We start from the raw sequence: 18,063 nt of genomic DNA on the forward strand, positions 1-18,063 counted from the left end.
AGTTTGGTGTTGGTGCTTTAAAAATCTTTTCTTTCCCTGTTACAAAGCCAGAAACATTAATAAATCTTATGGAAAACTTAAACTTTCAGGGAGCATTACAAATACATTTGTACTAGTGAATTGATGTGATTCTGAGTTAAGTACACAAAATAAGCCCTTGCCTACAATAATGCTTGATTTTTTAGGAAACAGTTCTATCAGAGATAAACATTTCTAATGATTTTTTTGTTTTGATGGCAATGTACAAACACGTTGTGCATGTGGAAAGCATGTGTGATTTCCTTTTGCTTAAATTTGTATCTCTTTCTGCCTGGCTAGGGACTGTGGATGTTTGGCCATTTGTTTTGAATGTGGATACTGAATATGTCTTTCTATTCTGACTGAGTTTCCCTTTTCTAGCTGGATGAGATGTACACTGTAGTACTCAGCGGCTACACTGAAATGCCAGGCAAGCTGGGGAATGCCACAAGGGTCAATATAACCATTCTGAAGAATGATGATCCACATGGTGTCATTCAGTTTCTACCTGATGAACTAACTGTAACGATAAAAGAAAGTAAAGGAGAAATAATCTATGCTGGTAATTCTTTTTTTTTTTTTTTTGAGTTACTGCTTTATCTGCTGTCTGCCCCTGCAAGGCTTCTTTTCCCCATTTCACCTTTCTATGACAATGGCTGACAAGTCTCCACTCCGGAGTTTCCAGAGTGGTACAGTGCCAGCATGATGAGCAGTGGAGACTGAAGTGGAAAAGGATTGGCCTGGAAAGCCAGAGGGATCAATCCAGTAAAAAAATGGCTAGAGAATATTCCAGACAGGAGGGACGGAGTATTGCTGTATGTGCAAAGTGCAACCTGGAGGTAGTAGCTCTGCTTGTGGAGCATGAAGGGTAGGGTGCTATGTGAGAGGCAAATAGAGCTAAATGTTCATATGGGTGACTTCAATTTATCTATGTCTATTCAATTATTAAGTACATATACTGACGAAAAATAACAAATTTGAGCAAGTTTGAACTGCTTTAATGGTCTGTCTTTATGTGTCCTTTGATGTAGTGCTTTCATATATTATTTGTTTTGCAAGAAGTGGATTTGCTTATTATTTCCTTTCCTTTTTCTATGTTTCAGCTTTGCTGACCTTTTTATTTTTTATTTATGTTCTTCTGAAGATGTACAGTGACTGTATATGTTTGTATTTTTTATAGCTGCTTACAGAGTTATGAGAAACCAGGGAAACTATGGCAACGTTAGTGTGTCTTGGGTTGTTGACCCAGCATGTACTAATGACATCTATCCAGAACAAGGGACTGTTCTCTTTGATAATCTGGAGTTTTCAAAAAATATCACCATTTACTCTCTGCCAGATGAGGTAAACATTTTTACAGTGTTTTTGTGTGAATATATGGGACAAAGAGCAAATGCTAAAACATTATAGTTTAAGGAGAAAGAAGGAATGTCTGTTTTTTAAGAGCCTGTTAAGTATTTGTAGGAAAAGTCAAAATACTTGGGTAAAACGGAGATTACTTCAGCAAATCATAGAAGAATTTGAGTGCATACCTATAAACAAAAGAAGTTAGAAGCCGAGCATAGTTCAATGTGGTTAAATTATAGAAAAGTTAATTTGATTAACCCCCTTGTTTTGATAGCAGGAATCTTACTTTTTTTTTAAATGCTGATATAATTGAATCAATATAAGAAAGAATGAGAACAATTAATAATAAATAAAACTGTAAAAATAAATTACATGTATCAGAAGCAGGGAGTTGCAAGATAACTTTTGGATCATCTGTACAACAGCAAAGATAAGGGGACTTATTTACAAGGATTTTTGACTGATGATGATTTCTGTGTAAGTGAACTGTCATTTGTTACCTGCCTCAACACATTTAAGGATCAATAAATAAAAAACAACGCTCAGAAATCTCTGCTTTGTTAATCCCCTCAACTGTTCATTGTAATATCTTCACTGTTTTGTGTGCCAGAAATTAATTTTGTAATACTTTCTCTTTCAGATACCTGAAGAGATGGAAGTATTCATCATCAGTTTATTCAATGCTACTGGTGGAGCTAGGCTGGGCAATATAACCAGTGCAATTTTACAGATTACAAGGAATGATGATCCCATTTATTTTGCAGGTTGAGTGTTACTGTTTCTAAATGTAGAATATGTATACTATCCCAAACAGATTTTATTCACAGACCAGATCATCAAGAAAACCTAAAACCAATGGAGCTAGTATAAAATGTTCATGTTATTGTTGTGTTGAATTTCTATTTATTTCCTTCAGAACCTTCTCTTATTTTATTTCATTATTCTCTTTGTTCATGCTTGTTGAGATTGGTTAGATGGCTAAGTACAACAATATTCTTTTGTACACAGAAGTATTTCCATGCCTTTACCACGTACACCTTCTATCTCGCTGAGGAGAAGGATCCTCTTGGGTAGGGTTAAGAAAATAGTCCACATGTGAGGAGCTCAGGCTTGAACTCAGGTAGATTTGTTGCTTGTGTATTTACAGAACCTCTGTCAGTGAGCGTTAAAGAAGGAAGTGTTGCAAATTTTACAGTCCTGAGGAATGGATCGGCTGATGTTGCTGTTGCTGTCCAGTATATTACTGTTAATGGAGACGCAACAGCTGAAGAGGGAGACTTCGTTCCCAGTGGAAAGAGCAGTTTCATTTTGTTTGATGTTGGAGAAAGAAAACAGAACTTATCTGTGTATATTAATGATGATGATACCCCCGAAACAGATGAAACATTTTATATCTTCCTTTTGAACTCTACAGGTAAAAGTAATGATTTTATGGATGTTTAATAACTCTTTTCTTATTTTTTTCTGCAATTTTTTACCACCTTGGTCTTATCATAAAGCAATCTATAAATGCCAAGTATGAATAAGGTTTGCTTCAACATTTCTATAAAATTACTGTATACAGTGTATGTGGATTTTCATTTTGAATTGTTTAATTGGAAACACAAATCAAATGATATAGCTGAAACCTTTCCTGCAAAAACAACCAAAACAACTGGAGTAAAAGTCTCTTTTCAAATGGAAACGATTGAGATTAGAGGGGGTTTTGACTTGACTACAGAAACACAAAGCTAAAGAATGTTAGTACTGCAACATTTTTAGGGAAAGAGGGATTCTTTTAGATTTTTTGCCCTGCTCCGGTGCCATACAAAGCTGCCTGTTTTTTGTAAAAACAGAGAACTGCTTCATTTTAGAGGGCAACCATGTAAATTGGTATGTTTTCATTTTTGTAGTACTGCAACATATGCATACATTTTTTTTCAGTCTGACATTATAGTTTTACAAGGTTTAATCTACAGAAATAGAGTGTCTTAAAAAGGACCCGATGTACCACTAGTAAAAAATGGGTTTATTATCTTAGAAATAACATCGCCTTTTTTTTAAAAAAAATACCTACCAGGGATTCTATTCAAGATGAGGAAACAAAAAATTAGATTTCTTCGTTTAGACATGCATACTAAGTGTCTTAGCTCATTACAGTCTTTAATGAACTAGTCTTCACAGTCAGTGAGACTAAGAGAGTACTTCGGGTCACATGAAAGCGGGCACCATGTGGCTGGTCTATGAATTGCTCACAAGACTTCCTTGATCTTGAACTGCATCTGCCCTTGACATTGGTAACAGGCAGTCAGAGAATTATAGGGCATTTTTTGGCAATTGATTGAGTATAAGGTAGCTTACGTGTTTCCTGAGGTCTCAGCTAGCATTCACTCTGGTACCCAAGTCTCTTACAGACATCAACCATATGGAGATGTTTGGACAAAGACATTCTTTTCCATTCTTAAATTTTCAGTGATCTCTTCCTACTCTCTTGAGGATCTACTGGTATTTGCTCTTATCACTCTGTTATAGGGTGGCTTTCCTCCTGGCACACTGGTGCTACAAGAATGGCTAGCTGCGGACTTTCTTTGCCTCTAAAAGGAGGATCATCTTATTGTGCAACCTCTCTAGAATCACTAAGAATACAGAATATTTCTATACACATGTCTGAATACAAAGATACTTATTTTAATTCCATGAACTGTTGCATATACTGGCCTTGATTGTTACCTCACTTTTGAAAATTATGTTGGACTGTTTTAACTCAGAGAAAATACAGCTAGAGATCTATGAAAAAGTGATAAAAACATTGTTTACTTTTGGAACAAAAGCTAGTCTAATGCTCTTAAAGAGGGTGAAAAATGGGATGGAGGTGGATACGTAATGTACATCTGCGAACATAAGAAGGGTGTTAGTATGTCCCTACAGTGCTAACATACATGCAGAAATCCTGCTAGCTTCCACTTTGACTTCACAGGTATCTTAGATTTTTTCCTTTCAGATAGGCTGTGATATGGGTATGAATAAACTCTTATTCTTAGTTTCTGTTTAGTTTAAGTGCAGTATTTCTATTCTAGAGCTAAAGGAGAGCCGGGATCTCAGAATATATATATTTTTCTTTTGACTTTACCAATCAATCAAACATGATCATACAATCCTTTCTGATCACAATCACATTTTCCCTGGTCATGTCACATATATTTCTTCCTGAAAATCTTAGGTCTTGCTCTTTGCATGAGATGCTACTTAAGAATTTTTGCTTTGATTTGCCTGTTACCGATTATGTCAAATACTGGTTTTCACTGATTTTTATGTAATTCATTACTTTGGATAAAAGGTGTGAGAAGGAAACATTTTCAGTTTTAGAGTTACCACCATTTCTGATTCCTGTTTTGAAAAAATGAATCATCCTCTCTTTTAGGGGATACTGTTGTCTTCAAGGCTGGAGTGGCTACAGTTATTATTGAAGCAAATGATGATCCTAATGGAATTTTCTCCTTGGAACCTTTACAGAAGGCAGTGGAAGAAGGCAAAAGTAACAATTTTCTGTAGGTAACTTTTAAATAATACTTTTGCACTTGTTTTGTACTCATGTATGTGCTTTGATCTAATTCCATACAAATTTGCATTGATAAAAATGTATTAAAGAAAAACAGCTTTGCCAAATTTGGAATTAATTGTAAACATATTGAAGACATCAACTCTTATATTATCAAGTAGACTGTGCATATTAAAATTTATACAGAAATTCGTGTTAAAATTAAATAAATAAGACTATACATTGATGTTTTGTTATTTCTCAGTAGACATAAGAATCTAGATGATTGAGCAGAATATAACTTAGAGTAACAGAGAAGTAAAAACACTTTTCAAAATACAGCTAAATACGGCTGTGTGGTTGTTAATTTCTTTTTTTGTACCCTACTTTGAAGCCTTCCCCTACAACCAACCTATATTACTGTATTTCTGTTAGTTGTTTTTCTTCTATCTGTTAATTACAGGTGGAAGTCTATACTTAAAGTCCAGATGTGACTGTCTTCTAGACTGAAAATACTCTTTCCTAGTCTGGTTGCTGAAAATGTTTTCCATCCATCCACTGGGATATATTCAGGAATGGGAAGGGTTAGGAAATGAATTTGTCTTGTTATGTTCTATAACATCAGGTTAGGATTATAATTTGGCAAAAATACTGGTTTTTCATTAAGAAACCTCTAGACAGGATATAAAGAGAAGTTAGGTCACAATAAATGTCCTAGTGTAAACAGTTGGGGAAGAGGATCTTTTCACATTTGTTTAATTATCTTTTATGTCTTTTTATTTGATTTTTTTTTGGTTTCTTTTAAGGCCTTGAAGCAGGTGCCTATGACTGTGAATTAGGTCTTTATGCTTGTGTTACACAGCTAAAAAATGAAAATTCTTGAGAAAAGCAGATACTAAAAATATTGTGTGTTTGCTTCTGTTATGCTACTCTTTGAGGTTTTATTGGGCCTTTTTAATTTTATTTGCAGGATACATTTGAATTTATGGTGTGAAGAATGGTGATTTGGATGAATTAAACATGTTTATATACAGGTGCTTTATGGAATTGTGTAATACCAAGATCACCCACATTTAAGGACCTTGCTCAGTCCTCACTTATGAAATCTAATTACTAGGGAGCTGTCTCTTCTGTATCCTCAGTGCTTTGGCTACCATGTTGTACGTAACAAAAGGGTCAGGGTAGCATATGAACTAAACACTGAGAACAGCTATAAGGGTACTGAGCTTTAGAGGAAGTAACTGGAGTTACTGCAACAGTGCTACACAGCTGGGGTAGCGTGCCCTGGTTCATGGCAAAAAGAAGAAACCTTTGGAAGCAGAAACAACATAATGATGTTGGTGTGCCTAGACTAGTTTTGCTGAATGAATTTTTCATCCTTTTGTACAGCATTTTATTTTACCGTGCAAACAGAAGCATGCCTTTTGTACGTAAAGCACACTTTGTTGATAAAGGCGCTGTATGCTTCAGTTCATATTTATAATGCTTTTTGAAAATTGATGAACTTATGTTACCAGATAGCTATACAAAAAATGTAATCTTGTTTTTATTTACTACATTCTTAATCTGAAATAATGACAGATTTCTAAAGGACACAAAACATAACCTAAATTTAATACCAGTGCAGGAAAGCGTTTAAGGAAGCTTAATAGTTAAAAGGAGAAACATTTGTGGTTAAATGTAATGATTCTCTTTCTTGTCTAAGGGTGGCCAGGTATATACATTTTTAATAAGAACCTGCTGAACTATTATATGTTCATATTTATGAATATATTTTTTATATAATAGAAGTGCAAGACAAACTGATGTTTAGCTTAACGGCACTATTTTGCATGGACCTTCATTGGTTACTTTTTTCCTAAGGTACCTGTGGTATACCTGGGAGCAGAGTTATACTGTGAAATCACAAGCCTTCAAAGGGGGTTGTATTATTGTTCATGGTGCATTTATTGTTCATGGTTATTTACAACATTGTATATTATTTTTCACAGTAAGGAAGGTAAGCGTAACTGTGTTTTCCCTTGCTAATGAATGCTGGTGCATACCTGCCAGGACATTGACTGTTTCTGTATCACTGAACAGGGTTTTGAGACATAGAGGACAATTTGGCAATGTCTCATTGACCTGGCAGCTGTTTGATAATGACTCTGCGCTGAGGCCAGGAGAAGAGTTCTATGAAACTTACGGGACTGTGTGGTTCACAGATGGTGAAGGATCAAAGCCAATAACACTCCATGCGATTTCGGATAGAATTCCTGAATTCAATGAATTTTACATTCTGAAGTTGGTGAATGCTTCAGGTATTGTCTTCCATATCACCATTCCCTTCATATCTGGTAGAAAAGAATTATGTTTAATCAATCAAAAAGAAACCAACCCTGGAAAAAGCTTTGCCTTGAATCGTGTCTTGATATCCTATACATTTCTGGTAAGGCTTTAGGTTTTTTTTTTCATTTAATGTTAATTTAGGTATACGAATGCAGTTCATATTCAGTTCCTGAATTGCTGTTGTACACATTTGGGTGATCTGACCTTTAAAAAGGATGCCTCTTGGTGATTTCAGAGATGTAGATATTCGTGTAGTTGAAGACAAAATAAAGCTATTAAAGGCTGTGCATGTTGTCTACCATAATGGAGGCTGGTTGGTTTGTTTGCTTTTTTCTAGAGGAGGTAAAATACTTACAGTTATCACTTCATATGACTTAAATTACAACTGCTAAAAGTCTGCTACTGAGCAGAGCTCCAAATCTTCTGGACTCATTTCACCTCAGTACTATTTATGGTCCTCTGTGCCCAATACAACAGAAAACATGCAGTGACCTTTCCTATAAGTGAAATCCATATGCATGTACAGAAGATTTCCTATTTATAATAGGTAGATCACTGCACACTTTGAACATGGAGGCTCTGCGTTCATATCATGATCTTTGTATCCTGGACTGTTACTGTGCAGAAATAGATGACTAATGGCAGGACTTGTCAGCAGTTTTAATGCACAGCTGGTTACTGATTTTGCAAGGTATCTCTGCTTCTGTTTCAGAGGCAATTGTGCCAAATTTTGTCATTCCATATTAGTGTAAATCTTGGAGTAATACGAGAACTGAATTTGGCCTCATGTTTGTCAAATGAATCAAAGGTAACCTATCCCATTTAATAATTCAGAAAGCTCAAGCTAATCTTGTTTTAGCTGAAAATCTGTTTTAGTTTGCAGTTGAAAAGTAACATACTGCTTTGTTTTCTATGAAAATTGTCACTAGTGTTTTAAAAACAATACAGTTAAATTATGTTATTAAATCAGAGCATTTTCTAAGAGTTCAGAGGATCTTTAAAGAAGATTTAAGCCTTTTTAGAAACACATGTTATTAAAAAAGCTGTAAGTACTTAGTAGCTTTTTTCAGACTGTGTTTGAAACTGACTATAAACTTTTGCTCTAACTTCCATTATATAGGTGGGTCTCCTGGTCCTGGTGGTCAGTTGTCTGAAACAAGCCTTGCTGTAACCGTGATGATCCCATTCAATGATGACCCTTTTGGAGTCTTTGTTATAGACCCAGAGAGCCAGGACAGAGAGATAGTGGAAGATGTTCTTTCTGAAGATGATCTTTCCTATATTACAGACTTTACCATCTGGAGACAACAAGGCACCTTTGGTGTTGTCCGTTTAGGTTGGGAAATACTATCTAGTACGTTCGAAGCTGGACTACCATCAATGGTAGACTTTTTGTTGCTGGGATCATTTCCAAGTTCTGTACAATCTCAGCCCCACATGAGGCGCCGTCACAGTGGGACAGATGCTTTGTATTTCAGTGGAAAAGAAGATGCGTTTGGGGTTATTGGTCCAGAACACCCATACAATGGAAATACTGCAGTAACCAATTTTACATTTTCAGCGTGGTTAATTCCTAATGTCAGTACTGATGGCTATATAGTTGAAAAGGATGATGATAATGGGACCTTATATTATGGTGTGAAAATCCAGAGAAATTATTCTCATGTTTCTGCAGTGCTTCATTATACAGCATTAGGATCCAATACAACATATATGGCTAAAGCAACAGTTCTGAAATACCTGGATGAAAATACTTGGCTTCACCTTCTGATTACTCTGGATGAAAGTATAGTTGAATTTTACATGGATGGAATTGCAGTTCTTGGAGGAATGAAGAGCCTTAAAGGAGAAGCAATTGCTGATGGTAAGGCAATAGTCAATTATTTTTCTCCATATGTAAAGTTCTGCAATGCATAGAAGAGTCTAGCTCCTACACAGTGGTATGCAAGATGGTAAAATGATTATATCTGATGAGTTGATTGGAAAGAATTGATAGAAAATGCTGAGGATTTTCAAAAAGCATATGGAGATTAGAACTGGGGAAGTTCGAAACAATTCAGAGCTGTAACAGAGCTTGGATTGCAATAATTTGAAAACAAATAATTTATAATTACATTTATATACGCATGCTCACCATGTACACATAGTTATATAATTTTGCAATTAGTAATTTCTGTAAGATTGACTGCACTGTAGCTGAGAAAGAACTTTCTTCATTTCAGCTTCTGAAATGCAATAGTTTTGTTTCTAGTTGTGCGTTCTATTACAACTAAGCCAGTATCTTGTAAGCAATACAATTTTTGAAGGTTTAGATTTACTCTAAGTATGTATTTACATGGTATATGAAAATTATGCCTAATTTATGCCCCAACTGTGCCTGGTTTAATAATGTTCAAAAAAACATTAGCACGTCTGTTTCAGTTTATCTGACTGGTTAGTCCCAGATGTGATTGTAGCCATAGGTAAACATTATGGACATTCGTTCTGAACTACCACAGCAGTGAGCAAAGTATCAGAACAATTCCTTTTTTAAAGGATATTGTGTGGTCAGATACATTTATATTTACTCTTTCTTTTGCAGTTTCCCACTCTTCCATGTGCATTTTTTTCCTTGGAGATCACCTCCTTCCTTTTCCCTTTCTTCCTCTTGACTTCAGTTTCACATGTTTTCTTTGGTGGGGATAAACAGTAAATGATTATAAAATTCTTGAATACAATTTCCTTTTCTATAACCAAAGATGGAGAATTAACAAAACATACAGTGGCATTAAATGCATATGCATCCACATGCATATATGTACACAAACATAGCGAGAATAGATTCATTAATTGTATAGTATAGTATTTTACTTCTGCCTTTATGTTTCCGGTGGTTGGAGTCTGAGGAATAAGTTTTCCCTCTCTAACAAAGTAGTGACTCTGCAACTAATAATTTCCATCAGATTTTCAGTACTGTAGTTTAGAAAGAATTTTTTTACCTTGGTTTCTAAAAGAAAGACATGTGAAATTCAGTAATGCTTTGATTGCTAGAAGGTTATATCTGAGTCACTGTAAATTTTATATAGTAGCGGAGATGGCATATGCTCCATCTGGAGATACTACAAGTATTAGGTAAGGATTTAATCTCTCTCCATTTAATATTGGATACTACACAGTGGTGAGCATAGTGGCCCAGTTTTTCTCACCATCCTCCACCTTGTGTCCTGGGACCATTAAGAGCTGCTGTGGTTCCTCATCTCAGAACTGATAGTCAGTGTCATACGTATGCCAGTACATTCAAGAGCATGGTTTCTTCCAAAACCAGAAAACAGCTAGAAAGAAGAGATAGCTATATGTTTTAGCACAACAATGGCAGCTGTTAATCCCATGATTTGCTGAGTTAGGATAATTGCTTGGAGACAGAGAAATATTAATGTTGTCATAAAAAGCATGTGGATTTTGGTGTACATTTCTGAAGCGCACATTCCCAGTGCATTAGCGGAAAAGCATGTCCAGAAGGGCTAATGCCGTGATGATGAGTATCATCAGAATGGATCTATTGTCCTAGCAGAGAGAGACAAAATGGGGTCCGTTTAGCAAAACAAAAGGTGAGAGGGGTTGCAGTTGCTCTCTGCAAATCTCTAATGGAAACATGAGAGACATTACCAAACCTCATTAAAATAAGGAATGGTGACAATGTGCTGGTAGAACTAGTAGGATGAGAAACATGAACAGTCTAGGATGGAATCATTCAACCTGTGATGATCTACCTGTAACACTGTGATGAGGCTCGAGGAACCTGCTGATTTTACATTTCAAGATATGATTCCTAATACAGGGATAATAAACAGTTTACCATTGATTTTTAACAATTACAGGTATTCAGCTGCAGTTTTATTACTTTGTAGAAATACAATAACGTGAGGAAAATTATAATTTCCTTCTCAGGTCCAGGAATAGTGAGAATTGGAGCAGGAATCAATGGCAGCTGTAGGTACACAGGGCTCATGCAGGATGTAAGACTTTATGAGCGTAAATTGACACGAGCAGAGATCTTTGAACTCCATGCAACTCCTGCGAAGAGTGATGTCCACCCTGTTTCTGGGTATTTGGAGTATCGGCAAGGAGAGACCAATAAATCATTTATTGTGTCTGCAAAGGATGACAAAGAGGAAGAAGGAGAGGAATTATTCATCCTAAAGCTCATTTCTGTCCGTGGTGGAGCTCGGATTTCACAAGAAAATACCACGGCGAGATTAAGAATACAGAAAAGTGATAATGCTAATGGCTTATTTGGCTTCACTGGAGCATGTATTCCCGAGGTAAGGTGTTCGTAGGGCAAATTACAGGTGAATTTTTGGACATAGAAAAATTAATGGCAGGGTCAATTGACCTGCACAGGGCCTTGATTTCACATTGTTAGTTTTTTTAGTTAAGCGAAGTTCTAGAATTTGGAAAAGTGTAAGCTCTGTTAATGCAGCCTCAGTCTCACTGGTATTTGCAATATCATTTTTAAAAATCCCCCCCCCCCCCCCCCCCAATTAATTTGTTAAGAGAATTGATTTTATTGCATAAACTGAAGACTAAGGCTTACATTTTTCTAGATGTTTTTTCCTTTATTTCTGTCAGATCTGAGACTGGGTTATCAATTAGATTGTAAGATTTAATTTTATTTTTTAGAGAAAGAACTATTTTTTCCTTTAAAAAAGAAAGATTTTTATTTTGTTTTTCTGTGTTACAATGATGTGTTTGGAAGAATTTTACTACAGGTCATGCAGTGACAAGGTGTGATGTATTTTTCCACAATAATCTGCTGTTATAAGTTATAAGGTATAAATTGCTTATATTTGGTGTGAATTTGGTTGATACTGGCTGTGAGTTGCGGTTTTTTTAAACTTCGAATTGTTCTTTGGTGGTAGCCACTCTTTGTGCAATATATAAACTTGCTATTTTTTGGGGGAGATGACTGAAATAAACATAATTCCTTTTTACTTCTTCAATTAATTATAAGGGAGAAAGACATGATTGATACATGTTTCTATTGCTATTGGATTATTTTGGAAAATAAATTTCAGGATCCTTTCCAGTTTGGGAACTCTTATGACCTTTTAATTACCTTTTTTTCTAACTGAGGTGGTTATGTTGTGTTTGAAAGTAGCAATCTTGCCTGAATAATACTGGGTTTCGATTTGGTTCAATTTCCTTTTTATGTGCCTACCATATGCTGTGATAATAGATTCCTTCAGTTTCAAATGCCACTGATAATACTGTGGTGCCACAGATCATCAACCAACCATGAAGCAAAATTAAAAATTTATATGGCATGTTAATTATTTTGCACTTATCTTACGTCCATTTCACCAGGGAAGTATTAAAGCGCTCAGTGATGATGCAGATACACAGCATTGTTTTATCTATAGTTTAATTGCTTTATGTGCTTATCTGTCTACTGGGCAGCTGAAGGCACATGCAGTATCTGCACTGTGTTATACAGCAGCTCTGAAATTTCTCCGATGCTTAGGGTAGCTTTAGCCTTTCTGGCAATTTTCAGATAAAATAATTTTCTATTTTAGTTCTATGGTTATAAATTTCTAAAATATATAGGTAGTATCTATACCAGCTTTGTTGCGAATACGTGAAATTGTTGCTGCTGAAGTCATGTTCTCTGTGAAGACAGAATGGTGAAGAGGACTGTAGCACAGAAAAAATTTTTAAGTTTTTCCTGAATGATGATCATATAGTTTAATTTTAACATATCTGTTTTTTCCCCATAGTGTTTCTAGTTGGGAAAAGGGGGAATCCAAATGTTTCTTTAAATTATTGCAATGAAAATTGAAATAATTGACAATAATATAAAACAATAGTTTCATTTGCTTTTGACACGTACATTTCAAGCATACTGATTCTGTCTTTGACATGTAGTTTGGGGTGAGAGATTGCGTCCAAAACAAACCACGGGGTATAGTTATTGACTTACCTCTGTAGTCCTCAGGGAGATACTAGAAGCTGTTGCAAATTCTACTAATACTGTTCTGACTGCCATCAAGTTCAGCTTTTCTACCACTCTGTAAGTGCCAGAAGTAATGTGACAGCAGTTTTTTTACCTGGACATTTCACTGGCATTAGGGAATTCCATGTTTTGCATTTATTGCTTTGATTTACAATAACAAATATTTCAATTTCTTGCTTTCTTCCAGATTGCTGATGAGGGTTCCACTGTATCGTGTGTTGTGGAGCGTACAAGGGGAGCCCTGGACTATGTGTATATAAATTACATTATCTCACAGGTTGATTCCACTGGCATTAGTTACCCTGTTACCGATTTTTCTAACAGCAGTGGCACTATCACATTCCTTCCTTGGCAGAGATCAGAGGTAAACCCTACCTTCCTATTAACTATTCATCCTGCCCTTTGCAAACCTGCTGGAAAACACCTTCTGAGGATGCTTGACTGGTTTTCATACTAAAGAGTGCTTACTTCACATGGCTTTTGTTGTATTTCGCAGGGGGTTTTGCATCCCTGACAACTAACAAGCGATAATGATAGATGCTTACAGGTCTGTGTGTATCACAGTTCAGTGGTCACCATGGATGCGTGTGTGTTTGAATGCACATAATAGATGAGATATGTTTACATATATGTATATATTAAATTTATGTATATCTGTATGGATACTTGCAGTGTAGATAGTCGTGGGCTGAAATAATGGATCCAGCTACTTTTGAAATTGGAAAATGATCAGGTTTTGGTATGACTTTTAGAACTTAGATTTATCTCCTCACCAATTAAATAGACAGCGGTACATTTCACTGTTGTAATCAAGTGTCTTGCAACGGCTGTTGGTCACGTTCTGTCCCTTTTGCTTAATCTGTGAATTCAATCCTGTCCCACAGCACAGGAATTCCACATTTGTTTGAAGAGGTGTGGGACCACAATACTGTAGAAAGTTGATGTGTGCTTTCTATTAGTGTTCGTGAAATAGGAAGGGTGAATAGTAGTAGAAAATGCTGCCTTTGGTTTCACTTCTGTCACTCTGCTGAAGTCAGTACGGATGACTGAAACCCACTGACAACATCTGAAAAGATCCCAGTGGCTCCACGAGACCTTTGGTCCCAGTTAAACAATGTAAATGATGAGAGCCTGGCAAAAGCTTGTGGGATCTGAAAATAGTTTGTTCTTGTCACTGTTCATTCAGCTTTAATTTTCCATTGAATCATACTACTGCATTGCATAAGGTCATATAAAGAAAATTTTTCAAAGCTGTTTGAGTCTGGCAGCATGTATGAGGCCTGCCTTATTCTATCTAGTGGCAGGAGAGGGCTGTTGTACCCTCTTACTCCACTGCTATGTCATCCAGTTTATTGTCTGCATATGGTGGAATTAATGGGCATGGCCCTAAGAAACAGATTGTGAGCAGGTGCTCATCAGGTGAGATATCCTAAGAGACTTCCCATTGATGTTTGTAAGCTACTCAGTTCCATGCCTCTAATTACGGTCAGCTACTTAAACCTTTTCATCTGTATGTTTGTCTAATCATATCAGAATATATAGAAAGTTGGAATCGCCCGAGGCGAATATGTAGCCTGTGCAGAGCAGGTTATGTTAATCAATAGCATGATCTGCAATCTCAAGCGTCAGGTGACATAAAAAACTTGTTTTACTTGCTCTTTAAATTGGATTAACAACTGTAATTATCTCTTCAGAAGCACAATTTCTTTAGGATTTTGAAATCTATCAGATACCTCATTTCCAATATACGCAATTTAAACTGTGCTTATGGCAAGGTAGATAAATAATTGCTTGCTTGGTTATGTGTTTATGTAATCTGAAGCACTTAAGAAAATAAGCCTTCCTTCTCTGCCAGCTTGGTAAAGTTGTTTCTGGATTTCAAATTCTAAACATAAAATATTATCCTAGAAGTTAGGTTAAATTACATGGAAAGCAAAAATGTTGTCTACATTACTTTCAGAACTACACGGCAGGTACAGCTGGCTGACTAAGCAAAGAGTTTGATGAGTTAAGCAGAGTTGTTAAGCTCATAAATGACGTATGTGACACGGTTTGATTTTTCCATGATTTGGTCCTTCTCTAGGTCTTAAATTTGCATGTTATTGATGATGACATTCCGGAGCTAAATGAATATTTCCGTGTGACATTAGTCTCTGCAGTGTCTGGAGATGGAAAAGTAGGTTCAACTCCTACCAGTGGAGCAAGTATAGATCCAGAAAAGGAAACTACTGATATCAGCATCAAAGCCAGTGACCACCCATATGGTAACAATGATGGAGATGACACAGTCTTGTTGCAGATAATTATATAGTTCTAGCTCAACAGATAAAAGCTTTGCTTAGCCTAGATAGTTGAGGAAGCAATGCCAAGTATTCCACTTTATCTAACTTGAAATTAGTTAATAATTTTTATACAAGATTGAAAGCTAGTTACTGACACTAGAGAATGTTATGAAAAGGCATCAAACGGGTGATGATTCCCTTCTGAGAGTACATAAAGGTTGCATGCAGTAAACCCTGTGTAAGTTTTTCTCAGATGAGAATTCCCAGTGCAGAGAGTACCCAATACTATGACACAATGAGGCTCTTTTGGGAAGAGCTAAATTCAGTACTGTGATGTGGCTGTATCAAGACTGATATGGATATCAGTGAGAGAAGGGAAGGTACTCAGCATATCCCTGGAAACAGCACAATTGAGCCCTAAGGGCATATCAATAATTGGGGTTTAATTTCAGAAATGTTAAATATAAGTATTATATATAATTTGGTTTCAGTGTATTGTCTTGATTTAAATTTGGTGTGAGAAGCAATGTAAATAGTACCTCTTGTCTGCCAGGTCTGCTACAATTCTCAGTGGGGCCACCCCCTCAGCCGGGTGATGAAATGATTCTGCCAGCCTCTGCTGTGCCCCATGTTACTATTAAAGAAGAAGCTGGACACATCAGATTACTGGTAGTTCGTGCACAAGGCCTTCTTGGAACAGTTCTGGTGGAGTACAGAACAGTGCCGCTTACAGCTTTCAGTCCTAAAGATTATCAGGTATGACCATTGCCAAGATGCATACATATTTTAGAATTTAGTTATTTGTCCTGGAGATAGCCTTCAGTTTGAGTATTTTAGCCCAGCTATGATTCTTTTTACAGATACAGTTTGGTTTATATGATAATGTAATAAATCAGTGTGTAATACTGGTGTGGTTTAACCCCAGCCAGCAACTAAGTACCATGCAGCTGCTCACTCACTCCCCAACTCCCCTGGTGGGATGGGGAGAACTGGGGAAAAAAAAAAGTAAACGGCATGGGTTGAGACAAGAACAGTTTAATACCCAAAATAAAGTAAAATATACTACTACTACTACTACTACTACTACTGATTGAAACGGAAAGGAAGATAAGAAAAAAAGGAGAAACAAAAGTCAAGGAAAAATAAACCAAAAAAAACCCCCAACCCCCCAAATTATGCGCAATACAGTTGCTCACCACCCACTGAGCAATGCCCAGCTACTTCCCCAGCAGTGATCTTGCCACCGCCAGCCAACTGCTGCCAGTTTATATGCTGAGCAGGATGTTCTATGGTATGGGATATCCCTTTGGCCAGCTTGGGTTGGCTGTCCTGGCTGTGTCCCTCCCCAACTTCTTGTGCCCTTCCAGCCCTCTTGCTGTCAGGGCATGAGAAACTGAAAAGTCCCTGACTTATTATAAACATTACCTAGCTACAACTAAGAACACCAGTGTTTTATCACCTTTATTGATATACTAGATCCAAAACACAGCACTGTGCCAACTACTAGGAAGATTAACTCTGTTGCAGCTGAAACCAGGACAAATACTCACTTTAAAAATAAATATCTGTGAGTTTTACGTCCTTTCTGTACAGCCTGTTGTATTTCCTAGGAAAAAACTCTGGTTTTGAATTTTTTTTCTTAAGAGAATTGGCATTGCAGCAAGAAGGGATATGTGCTATTGTTACTGAGTGTACCAGACTTTATATGAACATTCAGGTGCATGTACAGGTTAGGATTATGCTTGTACATGTCAGGATTTGTACATGTTCAGCAAAATAACCTGCACGTATCTGTGTTTGCTTGTCTAACTGATATTTGTGCAGAAAAATGTAGATGAATGCAGATGCTCATAATTCTGTGAATTTAAATGCTTTGTTCTCATAGAAAAGGCGTGGCAGATTTTTTAACAGCTTAAGTGAAGAAAAGTGAATGTTTTGACAAAGGCAAACAAAATCAGGTTCTATTTCTTTTTTATATGGGTGAAAACATTAGACTTGAACAAAAACATAAAGACCTTTCATATTTCAGGCTGTTGTGGGCACGCTGGAATTTCAGCCAGGAGAAAGATACAAGTACATTACTGTTAACATCACTGACAATTCTATTCCTGAATTAGAAAAAACTTTTAAAGTGGAGCTGTTGAACCCAGAGGGAGGAGGTAAGGCACATTCATCAATCCATTGGTTGTATTTTCATGATCTCTACTCATCCATTAAAATCTTACCTTTCTTAGGTGTACTATTTCCTTGTTATTTCTAAAGACAAACACCCACACATTCCTCAGGCAGCTGTAATTTCTCTTAGGAAAGGTGTGTCCTCCAGATATTTTGTTAATCATTGCTGGAAAACACCAGATCCCAAAGAAAGTGTATTATTGTCTTGTGTTAGGTCATTTAAAGGCAATTGCTGCTTTTCACAATACATAATTTCATGGTTGCTAATGAAAATAGAAATGATGTAAAAAATATATTATTTTTAATTTTTTTTAATTATCAGTATTTATAAAATATTTAAAGCTAAACAGCCGAAGTGTTGTTTGTTTTTTTTTTTTATCTGCCACTTCAGTGAAATCAGAGGAATT

The 18,063-nt window shown here is 36.3% G+C and overlaps 1 protein-coding gene across 1 annotated transcript in view; it reads left to right on the top strand.

Annotated features, from left to right (window-relative positions):
* The window catches only part of ADGRV1 (adhesion G protein-coupled receptor V1), a 292,864-nt gene that overhangs the window by 40,095 nt on the left and 234,706 nt on the right, over positions 1 to 18,063 (top strand). Inside the window, exons 14-25 of the mRNA XM_040578910.1 lie at positions 400 to 580; positions 1,199 to 1,362; positions 2,006 to 2,129; positions 2,513 to 2,779; positions 4,766 to 4,892; positions 6,965 to 7,182; positions 8,331 to 9,074; positions 11,138 to 11,511; positions 13,387 to 13,563; positions 15,283 to 15,463; positions 16,035 to 16,237; positions 17,511 to 17,640. Of these exons, the coding sequence (XP_040434844.1) occupies positions 400 to 580; positions 1,199 to 1,362; positions 2,006 to 2,129; positions 2,513 to 2,779; positions 4,766 to 4,892; positions 6,965 to 7,182; positions 8,331 to 9,074; positions 11,138 to 11,511; positions 13,387 to 13,563; positions 15,283 to 15,463; positions 16,035 to 16,237; positions 17,511 to 17,640 (2,890 nt within the window). The remainder of the gene's footprint in view (positions 1 to 399; positions 581 to 1,198; positions 1,363 to 2,005; positions 2,130 to 2,512; positions 2,780 to 4,765; positions 4,893 to 6,964; positions 7,183 to 8,330; positions 9,075 to 11,137; positions 11,512 to 13,386; positions 13,564 to 15,282; positions 15,464 to 16,034; positions 16,238 to 17,510; positions 17,641 to 18,063) is intronic.

This window comes from Falco naumanni, chromosome Z (assembly GCF_017639655.2).
Source record: "Falco naumanni isolate bFalNau1 chromosome Z, bFalNau1.pat, whole genome shotgun sequence".
NCBI classification, from domain to species: Eukaryota; Metazoa; Chordata; class Aves; order Falconiformes; family Falconidae; genus Falco; species Falco naumanni.